The 12,699-nt window shown below is 29.4% G+C and overlaps 2 protein-coding genes across 6 annotated transcripts in view; both read left to right on the top strand.

Moving 5' to 3' along the window:
* Window positions 1-973: 973 nt before the first annotated feature.
* On the top strand, window positions 974-6,457 carry LOC125856315 (2-oxoisovalerate dehydrogenase subunit alpha 1, mitochondrial-like). Its single transcript, XM_049535826.1, has 9 exons — window positions 974-1,294; window positions 4,314-4,451; window positions 4,533-4,715; window positions 4,929-5,086; window positions 5,176-5,275; window positions 5,357-5,468; window positions 5,557-5,696; window positions 5,822-6,007; window positions 6,081-6,457. The coding sequence occupies exons 1-9, from the start codon at window positions 1,064-1,066 to the stop codon at window positions 6,246-6,248; spliced, it is 1,416 nt and encodes a 471-aa protein (XP_049391783.1). The 5' UTR covers window positions 974-1,063; the 3' UTR covers window positions 6,249-6,457.
* A 3,469-nt stretch (window positions 6,458-9,926) lies between these two features.
* LOC125855112 (probable inactive ATP-dependent zinc metalloprotease FTSHI 4, chloroplastic) overlaps window positions 9,927-12,699 on the top strand; it is a 460,535-nt gene continuing 457,762 nt past the window's right edge. For all 5 annotated transcript variants that reach the window (XM_049534788.1, XM_049534785.1, XM_049534783.1 and 2 more), the window contains exons 1-3: window positions 9,927-10,238; window positions 10,775-11,030; window positions 11,555-11,930. In XM_049534788.1, coding sequence (XP_049390745.1) covers window positions 10,005-10,238; window positions 10,775-11,030; window positions 11,555-11,930 — 866 coding nt within the window. In that variant the 5' untranslated portion in view covers window positions 9,927-10,004. The remainder of the gene's footprint in view (window positions 10,239-10,774; window positions 11,031-11,554; window positions 11,931-12,699) is intronic.

Raw genomic sequence — 12,699 nt, forward strand, 5'->3', positions numbered from 1 at the left:
AAATAGTAAATGAAAACTAAAAAAATAAGATAACAATTTTATCAACGAATAACACTTAATTTTCAATAAAAAAATCACACCTACCTAGAAAAGATATATAAATGTATAAAAGGTTGAAGAAGTTAAGGTTATTATTGGTTCCTGAAAAAAGAAAAGGTTGCTATTCGTAGAATAAGCAGAAATATTATAGATTAAGAACAACAATATAAAAATAAGAGAAACAATAGAAGATAAGTTTTATTTTCTTTTTTCAAGTATTTAAAACGACATTCTTAAAACTTTTTTTTTTGGAATACATTAGGGAATATCAAAAGATCTCATAATTATGATTTATGATATTAATCTTTACAAAGGAGGTGATGGTGTAACCGTGTAAGTATTACAACTCATAAGGAGGAATTATACTCCTTCTCGTTCTGTTCCTTTTTAGTTGTCATGTTGTATTTTTGAAAGTTAATATAAATAATTTTTAAAGTTAAATTAAATTATATTAATTTGATATTTTAAACTAAAAATTTAGATATTCAAAAATTATCCGAAAAATATTATAAATTACAAGTTTTTCATACAATATAATAAAAAAAATACATCGTAAAATATTAATCAATTTTTTTTTATTATTTGACTCTAAAAAAAAGAAAAATAATGGAAGTAATTAAAAATTATGAATATCTATAATTAAGAAATAATAATATTTACAATGATTTAAACAGTTGAAAAAAATTATTTTTGATAAAATTATTATTAGAGTAAGAAAAGTCTAGATGGTCCTCATTGGCTCCTCAAAATTAAAAAATAAATAAATTATGACATTATTATTATTATTATTTATTCAAACTTTGACCTCTTTTGATCACTTAATTAATTCTACTCATATCCCTAATAAAATATGATAAAATCCAAATTTATGACTATGGTCTTATTTACTTATAAATAATAATAATACACACTCACAAAAAACAAAAGATAGAACTAAAACCAATTCATATCAACTTCTCCCTTTGAGCCTCATTTATTATCACAATCCATTTAACCATTTTTTTGTTGAAGAAAATTATTATCAATGGCAAATTTGATTTCAAAATCAACAAAATTTAACCATTTTCTTCTAAACACAAGGGTTCGTTTCTTCTCACCATTTACAACTTCTTCCGGCAACGGCGGTGGTGGTTTTATTAAGCCGACGGGTAGTTTTTCCGGCGAGTCTGCCGCCATTTTTCGGCCGGAACGTTACCAGTCCGGTAAAGCTGGAGAGCAGCTAGATACAATTGACTATGAAGAAGTTGAAAATCAGGTAATGTTTTTTACTATTTCCTTTTGATAATTTTTTTAGCGACAAAATCAGAAATTTATATCAATGAAAAAGAACTACTATTAAAATGTCATATTTGGAATTTAAACATGTGATATCGAAACAACTTTTGAATTCCTAATTTACCAAAAAAATCAATTTTTTAAATAATCGTAATGTTTAGTTAAATTTCTGCACACTTTAATTTGTTTTACTATATAAATATCGAATAATTATATATATCCAATAAAATTGGAAGATAATAAGAAGTTACATAGTAGTATTAGTTTTGAGAATTTGAATTCGAAATCTCAGAAACTTTAATAGATTCTAAGTTAAAAAGTTTATTTAATTTTAAAATAATAATAATAATAAAAAAAATCATAATAATAATTCAAGAAAGTTTGGTTTTAGAGATTTGAACAAAAGTGACTCACCATGACGTGTTTCATTTTGAGATGTTTGAAAAGAAGTTTGGCATTTATCCAAGAAAACAAAATAATTACATTTGCCAAGTGTAAGCGTTAGATCGTTTGATAGGTGAAATAAGAAAGTATAATTTTAATATCAAATACATTAGAATTATTTTACCTTATCATTTAATGATAGACAGTGAAATAAGTTATCTCATATAAATAGCGAAATAATATACTCTTTATAAGCTATGTTAATTTTTAAAATATTTTAATATATCTTATTTCACCAATCAAACGACACTCCATTATGGTTCAACTCTTTTTGCTATTGAATACCTTCATGACGTGTAACGTTTAAGAGGTAAATTTTTTTATTTTATATTATAAGATACAACGTGAATTATTCTTTTTTATTCCGATTAAGAAATAAATCATGTGTCAATAATAATAAAATAATATAAATTAGGTGGGGTGGGCCATTATAATGACATGACAGAGATAGTCCTTTTTACATCTATTTTGACTGAAAAAACAATTGATTATTGCAAAAGATAAACACTTTTTGGAGTGAATTATTAATGGATAGCCACAAAAAAAAAACCTTAAATCAAATCTCAGTTCTGACTTCTGAGGAAATATTGGGTAAAAAAAATACAGAGAGTTTGATTTAGGGTCATTTGGACCTTGTTATATAAAATTATTATTTGAAATTATGATATCAAGCTCAAATTTTGTTTGAATATTTGATCTTAAAAAAATTAAAATTGTATTTGTTTTAACAATATAAAAATATCATAATTGTTATAGCAAGAGATCAAAATATCATAAAATGAATAAACTATAGTTTATAGCAAAGAGATCAAAATATCATAATTATTTTATAAGTAAGTCTTCGAAATTATAAATTTTTAAATATACATAATTTTATAAAGATTCATTAGTCAATAATAATAGTAATTAGTTGTTTTTTAATATAATCTTTTCACATGGTATAAATAATTTCTATGTCGAGCATGAGTTTTTCTTTTGCAAAATTTAGACTGATGAGACTTTTTTTTTTTAAATGTAAATTTATGAATCAAGGTTTTCATTTAAAAAAATTAAAATCATGATTTGAAATTGTAGATTTATGGCCCCAAATTGCATATTCAGACACTAATTTAAAACCATAACTTTATATCCCTTTATATGATATGTCCAAACGCAAACTTAAGAATAATAATTTGTTAATAGACTTTAATTCCCAAAAGAGTAGTTACTCTTTTAGTTAGGTTAGACTTTTATGAAATCGATTTTAATTGTCTTTATGTATACAATAAATTCAGTTGTCAGATTGTTAGGTAAAATGTTATTAAATCATTTTTATTCGTCTTTAATTCCGTAAATACTTTATCTTTTTTTTTTTTCTAATTTGGGTAAGGAAAATGGAAAAGGGAAAGAGGTTGCCAAATAGGGAATATAATATTTACTGTCAACAGCCAATCAATTGAACTACTAAGTTCTTAATATTGCATGCTTTTCGTTTTGATTTATTTATTTAATTCTAACTTGATACTGTGTTTAAGAAAATAAAGAAGAAACTTTAACGGTATAATCTTAAGCTAAAAATATGAGAATGTATTAGAATATTTTTTTGTGGTCTTAATATATCCTATGAAAAGTCGAAATTAAAAATTACCAAAAAAGATGAGGTATTTGTAAAAATAGAACAAGAAAAAATAACTTGACGGATGATATTAACCAGTCAAGTTATTTTTCTTCTAGAAATTTAACATAAAATATCTAAATTTTCTTCTAAATCAACTATATAATCACCCTTTCTCGACGTCTCCGTCATGTGTAGGCAGCCATGTGATACATGTTGTTGTTGTTACACTTGTCAGTGGTGAAGACTACAAAACAATGTCTCCTTTTATTGTTCCTTTGAAATTCATGAATCCATTAATTTTTTTAACCTATTTAGACATAAGTACAATTATTTTTTAAAGAATAGTAACTTTTAATTTTATTTCAAAAATATTATTGGACAGTTTATTTCTTGATTTTCTAAACTGAACAAGTATTATTAAACAATTATTTTTAATATAATGTACAAGTAAGGATATATGACTAGTACCTGGTTATTAAAATTTAAAATTTGAAAAAGTGTTTTGTTTCCTTTTTTTTCTTTCGAAAAAACTTGTACAATGATCCAAAAAAAGGTTATGAGAATTTTTCATTTTTTTCCGAAATTCAATATATAGTTTCCTCTTCTAGTGTCTCAATTCCATGAACATTTCCTTCTAGTTCTTGATGAGTAGAGAGAGCATCAAGAAAATATAAAAAAAAAAAAGCCTTAAAATTTTACTACTTCATATAATATGATGGGATTCCTAAAAATCCTCTTCTCCAATTGTAAACAAACTCATAGAATTGTTAGTAAAAAAGCACTTAGCCAATCTATTACACTTGTTGGTTTTTCATCAACAAGACTTTTATCATTGAAAGAACAATCTTCTCTGTTTGCTGAAAATGATGATGATTTTCAGGTTATTATCATTTGATCAAGTTTTATTTGTAACGACACGTACAATGATGATTCATGTAATTAATGTTGGAATTGGCAGGTGATGGATTTTCCTGGTGGAAAAGTTCCAATTACTTCTCAAATGAAGTTTATTTCGGAGTCGTCTGAAAAGAGATTACCTTGTTATAGAGTTCTTGATGATGATGGTTATCCACTTCCAGGGACAATCTTTGAGGAGGTAATTTCAAATCTCATTTCTATTGAATTGAAAACAAAATAAAATAAAATGAATTGAAATTTGATGCATTTATTTGGTTAGGTGAGCAAAGAATTGGCAATAAAGATGTATAGTTCAATGGTGACACTTCAAACTATGGATACCATTTTTTATGAAGCACAAAGGCAGGGGAGGTTGTCTTTTTATCTCACAACTGCTGGAGAAGAAGCTATCAACATAGCATCTGCTGCTGCTCTCTCCTTAGACGACTTCGTCTTACCTCAGGTATTATTATTGTTATTCACAGACGAATTCAAGATCGTAGGTTCAAAATAAGTGTAATCTTTTTATACGTTGTATGACCTGAAAGCAATGAATTTGGCACTTTCTTGTATCATGTTTAGTAGCATTTTTTTTGGTTCTAATAGATTTTAACAATAGTTTCATGATCCTACAACCGGGAAATGATGTAATTCAACATGTTGTTGTACATTGCAGTACAGGGAAGTAGGGGTTATATTATGGCGCGGTTACCCCTTGGAACAGGTTGCCAATCAATTGTTCGGAAACAAGTTTGATTATGGAAAAGGAAGGCAAATGCCATGCCACCATGGTTCTAATGAGCTCAATTACTTAACTGTTTCTTCGCCAATAGCGTAAGAATCTCAAAGTTTTTAGCATTTTCCTTTAAGATTCAGGATATTCCATCTAAACAATTTTCTGCTCCGAATTCCATTTTCATCAGAACACAGATTCCTCAGGCCGTGGGCGTTGCTTATTCCCTCAAAATGGAAAAAAAGGAGGCTTGTGCGGTCACTTACTTTGGAGATGGCAGCACCAGTGAGGTAATTAAACTAAGCAAAATAACGCGACTTTTAGGCATATTCTACGTCAATTGGCTGATTTTTTTGTGAGGTAATTTGCAGGGAGATTTCCATGCTGCATTAAACTTTGCAGCGGTACTGGATGCTCCTGTTGTCTTTATATGCCGCAACAATGGATGGGCCATTAGCACTCCTATAAACCAACAATTTCGAAGTATTTTCCTAAAACTCATTTGATATACAATGCACCTTTTACTAGTAATTTTCTCCAAGGTAGATTTTCTGATGTCTTGTTATGTCAGGTGATGGAATTGCCTCTAAAGGACAAGCGTATGGTATTAGAAGCATTCGTGTAGATGGCAACGATGCCTTGGCAACTTATAGTGCTATTCGTGCAGCTCGCAAAATGGCAATTAAGGAACAAAGGCCAATATTAGTAGAGGTAAAAGCTCACATCAGAGTTCAAGTTGCAACACAATGTTGCAAAATCTGGACTGAATCTTGAAATTGTTAAACATAAATCACTCTTATAAGTACTAGACTTGACATTCTTTGTGTAACTTTTAGGCCATGACATATAGAGTAGCTCACCATTCAACATCTGATGATTCAACCAAGTATCGACCCGTGGAGGAAATCGAACACTGGAAAACAGAAAAAAGTCCAATATCAAAATTCAGAAAATACATTCAAAGAAATGGCTGGTGGAATGATGAAAATGAATCGAAACTTCGCGGAGACATCAGAAAACAGGTTCAATATTGGCAGAACAACATTGATCTTCATCTGATATCTGCTAAATACTTATAACTTCTTCTTGAATCAGGTGTTGGAAGCTATTCAAGCAGCAGAGAAGGTGGAGAAACCGTCATTGACAGATTTGTTTACAGATGTTTATGACAAAATGCCATTAAATCTTCAAGACCAAGAGAAATTTGTTAAGGATGCTGTTAGAAGATTCCCAAAAGAATATCCTTCTGATGTTCCTATATAAGTTTATAGTGTGTTATGATTAGGGGCAGAGCTACAGCTTCACAATTACTTCATTTGTGTTTAAATATTCGCGTTATATGTATAATTAATTAGTAAACTCTTATCTTCTAGAATCCAAAACTCATAAACTCAAAATCCCAACTCCGTTTCTGAATAGCTAGCTAGAATATATATAAATAGCTACATTAAAAACAAAAGTTCTGAAACAAATTCTTGACTTCATCTCTCGTCTAGTATATGTTAATGGTATTAACTTTCTCTCTGTTGATGGCTTGATTTTATAATGAGTATGTTATAGTTATTCAATTTGTATATGTCAATTAAGAAAAATGCGTTTGAGTATACTATATTCTCTTTAGATACTACTTAAGAAATTTCACTGAATTATTGTTGTGATTGATTATTAATAGTGGATTTATTTTGGAAAACAAAATTTTCCTATTATCTAATGAAAAACACAAGTCTACTACTATTAGAATGACATATCAAACATTGTATTTAAAAGAGAAAATCTTTTATTTTTATATAAGATACTTTTTAAAAAGACATAATAATAAAAATTATTGGTCATCTAACTCTAATTCTATTAATGAAATTTATATAAGAAATATTTGATGAATATTTTATAATTATAATTTTAATGCATATTATTTTATTTGTTTGACAAAATTTATTTTAAAAAAACTTTTGTAAATTAATTAGTGCATTATGCATAGCGCAAATATATTTTTGAGTATATTTTATGTTTAGCAAACAGAAAAATCATATTTGTATGTTATATAACTATAGTTTGCATAAGCATCAGATTTGTATAAATCATTAGCAGTCTCTCGTTTGTATAAAACACAACGATTGTATATGTATATCGGTTAGATAATTGTATATATGTAGCTACTATGTATATGTATCAATGATTGTGTTTGTATATCTGCATAATATTTGAATTTGTATACGATTGAATCAAAATAAAACATTTGTATATCAAATCTCTCTCGCTCGCTTTATACAACACAAAGTATAGATTGTAATTTGTATAATTTGTGTTTGTATAAAGCGAGAAAAAGAAAAAGGGAAAAGAAAACTGGTAGGTGAAGATCTGTATTTGTATAGTTATAAGTGTATAGGACGAAAATATATGTATTTGTATTTGTATATATAGTTTTCCCTCGCTTTATACAAATACAAACGCAATTTATACATTTGTGTTTGTATAAAGTGAGAGAGGCAAGGGAAAGTGGGGAGCGAGATCTGGGAGAGCGGGGAGCGTGATTCGCTGGGGAGAGAGGCGAATGACAACTACTTGCTACAAATTACAATTAAAATGAAACTGTGTTATAACATTTAATTTGAATTAATAGTTTGCATTTTATACATTTTTCCCTATATTTTATAGTATCAAAAAATGAGGAAAAAGAAGAAGAAATATCATTGTTAATTATCGAGATGTGTTACATCACTTTATCTATTCCTAACTTTGTATTATATATATAAGATATATAAGCACAAACCTAATATATATTACTAATACTATCTCAATTTATATGACACTTATATAATTTTAAGAGTTAAACAATTTTTTCTTTGATCGTAATTTTTAAAACTAATTCAAGCTATTAATTATTGTGATTCATAGTATTATTAACATAATTTGTAAATATATAAATAATTGAAAATGCCTTAACTCCATTAGTCCCTCTATTTCAATATAAGCACAAACCTAATATATATTACTAATATTATCTCAATTTATATGACACTGATACAATTTTAAGAGTTAAGCAATTTTTTCTTTGATCGTAATTTTTAAAACTAATTTAACCTATTAATTATTGTGATTCATAGTACTTTTAACATAATTTGTAAATATATAAATAATTGAAAATGCCTTCACTCCATTAGTCCCTCTATTTCAAAATATGCGACACAATCAAATATTTTTTTAAGAATAATTGTAAAGAATAAGAAGTGGTGGATCAATTTTCTTAAGTTTAGTCAATAATGTGAAATACTTATACAAATAAAAATATGAAAGAAACAAGAAAATGTAGGATCGTTTGTGTACTTGGCTAGTCAAGCATGGCATGAGCTATAATTATATAGATTTTTAGGCTTATATTATCAAGAAATAGAGACTTTACATGTCGTTTGGTAGAATATATAAGAAATAANAGTGTGTAGTTGAGATTTCGGGTATAGATTGGGGGGGTTTTAGATCATTTTCTCTATTTTATTTGTTTGACAAAATTTATTTAAAAGAAACTTTTGTAAATTAATTAGTGCATTATGCATAGCGCAAATATATTTTTGAGTAAATTTTATGTTTAGCAAACATAAAAATCATATTTGTATGCTATATAACTATAGTTTGCATAAGCATCAGATTTGTATAAATCATTGGCAGTCTCTCGTTTGTATAAAGCGCAACGATTGTATATGTATATCGGTTAGATAATTGTATATATGTAGCTACTATGTATATGTATCAATGATTGTGTATGTATATCTGCATAATATTTGAATTTGTATACGATTGAATCGAAATAAAACATTTGTATATCAAATCTCTCTCTCTCTCGCTTTATACAACACAAAGTATAGATTGTAATTTGTGTTTGTATAAAGCGAGAAAAAGAGAAAGGGAAAAGAAAACTGGTAGGTGAAGATATGTATTTGTATAATTATAAGTGTATAGGACGAAAATATATGTATTTGTATATATAGTTTTCTCTCGCTTTATACAAACACAAACGCAATTTATACATTTGTGTTTGTATAAAGTGAGAGAGACAAGAGAGAGTGGGGAGCGTGATTCGCTGGGGAGAGAGGCGAATGACAACTGTTTGCTACAAATTACAATTAAATGAAACTGTGTTATAACATTTAATTTGAATTAATAGTTTGCTATTTTATACAATTTTCCCTATATTTTATAGTATCAAAAAATGAGGAAAAAGAGAAGAAATATCATTGTTAATTATCGAGATGTGTTACATCACTTTATCTATTCCTAACTTTGTATTATATATATAAGATATATAAGCACAAACCTAATATATATTACTAATACTATCTCAATTTATATGACACTGATAGAATTTTAAGAGTTAAACAATTTTTTCTTTGATCGTAATTTTTAAAACTAATTTAAGCTATTAATTATTGTGATTCATAGTACTTTTAACATAATTTGTAAATATATAAATAATTGAAAATGCCTTTACTCCATTAGTCCTCTATTTCAATTTATGCGACACAATCAAATATTTTTTTTAAAATAATTGTAAAGAATAAAAAGTGGTGGATCAATTTTCATAAGTTTAGTCAATAATGTGAAATACTTATACAAATAAAAATATGAAAGAAACAAGAAAATGTAGGATCGTTTGTGTACTTGGCTAGTCAAGCATGGCATGAGCTATAATTATATAGATTTTTAGGCTTATATTATCAAGAAATAGAGACTTTACATGTCGTTTGGTAGAATATATAAGAAATAAACCTTTATGCAGCATTAATCCAAAATAATTGAGCTTTAATACAGATATCGAACACGAGATTGAAGAAAAAAGGAAATAGTAGTAGTAAATATTTTTAATTGCCGGCCCAAAACTAATAGTAGTAGTAAATATTTTTTCATGAAAATAAAAGATTGAAATACATATAGATGAAAATGGAGTTCTGTTTCACTTAGCGACATTCACAAGGATTGAGAAGAATAAAAGATAAGAGAAGAGGACGTATGAGCTAATCGAAGAAGATGACATCCAATATTCATTTGCTAAAACCCTCTTTCTCTCCTCCTAAAACCCTACCCAGATACTCTTCATCTCCATTCACCGCTTTCAATTTGCACCTAAAACCTCGCCGGAATTCCCTCTATATTGGCTCAAAGCCCTTCAATGTCTACCCTTGTAAAGCTGCTGCCTCCACTTCCAGTTCCAATTCTAACTCTGCTGGTGATGAAACTGAATCAGCTCAGCAGCTGTTTGAGGTTAGCTTTCTCTCTATCTTTTTTTTCTTGAATGATGTGGTTTTGCGCCTGCTTGCATTGATGTAGATGGGAAGAATTTTTATTAGTTTTAGATTTTTTCATGCTAATTTGCTGATTGCTGATTAGTATTACCTTGGCTTTGAAGGTTAAATTTACGGAATTTGGTAATCGAATTTTTGCTTGCTGCCGAAACATAATACTTATAACAATTAGTTAACTTAGGAATCCTATTAGGGTGATGGAGATTGCATGAATTGTTTTGTTGAATGAATTCCATGGAACTTCATACAGAGTTTTTCCTTTTGGTTACCGGATGCTCTAGTTGGTTGCAGAATTTTTATCTGTTTATGGGAATTTATTGAACAATCTCAAGTATGATTATGATTCCTGAGATAACCATATTTTGCATTATTCGGATTAGAAGTACGTGGTAAAACAATTAAGGGTTAACAACAACTAAATAATTATGACTTGTTACTTCAGGTTACATACAGGAAATTAGTTTTAATGCTATGATTTGTTTAATGGGATCTCAGAAACTGAAGGAGGCAGAGCGTGAAAGGATAAATAATTTAGAGGAGTTTGAAAGAAAGGCAAATGTTCAATTAGAGAGGCAGCTTGTGCTGGCTTCAGAATGGAGTAGGAAATTGCTGGCCATGCAGGGAAAGCTGAAGGGGACAGAGTGGGATCCTGAAAATTCTCATAGGATAGACTACAGTGAATTCCAAAACCTTCTGAATGCAAACAATGTGCAGTTTATGGAGTATTCGAACTACGGACAGACAGTTTCAGGTTAACTATTCTCTATGTGTTTCTTATTTTCATTTTGTTATGATGCTTGATTGAGCTTTGTACACCATATGTTAAGCAATAGAAGGTCTTCCTGCGATTGAGCATCATAACAAATTAAAAGAATTTATTTCTAGGTAGCAGACAACTTTTCCGTCCAATACACATGGTGAAAATTGGGTAAGTGTGTGTGGTTGGAGCACTTCTTGTACGGTTGCACCTCCCAAGAAAATTGACAAATCACCCAACTAAACTATTGTGCATGCATTTGGGTAAAAGGTTACAAATTAAAAGAATATGATTCTAGGTATTAGTACCTTTGGGGATCTCCGATAAAATTCTAGGTACTGAAAGGCTTGGAAGTCATTGTTACAATCTATTGTTAATTTCTGACAATATCTAACCTTATCAACTTAGTTATCACTTATCAAGATGTTTTTTCTCTAGGAATCAGTTATGCAATATCTAATAGATGATATCTTACCGCATTCCCAAGTTTGTTTATTTGGTTTCCGGTTTATTTGTAGTGATTCTTCCATATTACAAGGATGGAAAAACAAATCGTTCAGGAGGGGACACTAAAAAGGAAATTGTTTTCAAGCGTCATGTCGTTGACCGGATGCCAATAGATAGATGGAATGATGTTTGGAGGAAGTTGCATCAACAACTTGTAAATGTTGATGTGTATAATGTGAATAACATCCCTGCTGAAGTTTATTCTACTGTCGCGACAGCAGTTGTGTGGTCTATGCGGCTGGCACTTTCAGTTCTATTGTACATTTGGATTGATAATAAGATGAGACCAATTTATTCAAAATTAATACCTTGCGATTTGGGTAGCCCTCCCAAAAAGATAAAAGAGCCACTCAAGCAGCGTGCCCTTGGTTCATTAGGAAAAAGCCGGTAATTGAAAACTTTCACTGCTTGTTATATGTTTATTGACTGTAAACTTCCTTTCAATTTTGTAAGTTCTAGAGAAGTTGGATTTATACCTTTCCTCGCATTTTATCAAGTTTCGTCTTTGTCACTGTAAAGCTTGAAATTATGTATGTTTTGAATCAGATGGGTTTTACTGTGAGTTTTGATAGGTATAGTTGTCCTTTAGGACCAATTTCCCTGATGACTTTGAACTTTTCTATGAAAGTGAGAAACCCGAAATGCGGCACAAGTTCAAAGTTCATATGTATGTCTAGTTCACAAGGGTAGAATTTAGCGACAATGTGGCATTTAGAGTAGGGGATAGGAGGAGAGTAAGATTTTGGAGGTATAAGTGGTGCGTGGATAATGCTTTGAACATTGCATTCCCCAACTTATATAGCATTCAAGCCGAAAGGGGATGACAATCTAGCGAGTTTGGAGATTACAAGATGGGGAGGCTATTGGGATTTGCAGTTTAGGAGAAATTTTTTGGAAATAAGAAGAGGTGGAGTTCCTAAGTTTGTTAGAGTTGTTGCATAAACAAGGATGCTCACCAAAGGGACATGATGTATGGGAATGGGGTTTGGGGAACAATAGAAACTTTTATGTCAAATCATTTTATGAGAAGCAGCCATGCAGCAGGGGGCTGGTAGATCATTAGATCTGGAGTTCTCACAAGGCCAGGTGACCGGAATTCCAGTTTCGGCAAGCTGGTTTATGTAAATCTAGGGCTGAAGGGAACTTGTTCCGACTT

Source organism: Solanum stenotomum, chromosome 2 (genome assembly GCF_019186545.1).
Source record: "Solanum stenotomum isolate F172 chromosome 2, ASM1918654v1, whole genome shotgun sequence".
In the NCBI taxonomy this organism is placed as follows: domain Eukaryota; kingdom Viridiplantae; phylum Streptophyta; class Magnoliopsida; order Solanales; family Solanaceae; genus Solanum; species Solanum stenotomum.

Coding starts and splice junctions, on each gene's coding strand:
- LOC125856315 (XM_049535826.1), top strand. CDS start 1,064: ATGGCAAATTTGATTTCAAAATCAACAAAATTTAACCATTTTCTTCTA. Junction 4,716..4,928: donor ACGACTTCGTCTTACCTCAG/GTATTATTATTG, acceptor TGTACATTGCAG/TACAGGGAAGTAGGGGTTAT. Junction 5,697..5,821: donor AAAGGCCAATATTAGTAGAG/GTAAAAGCTCAC, acceptor TGTAACTTTTAG/GCCATGACATATAGAGTAGC.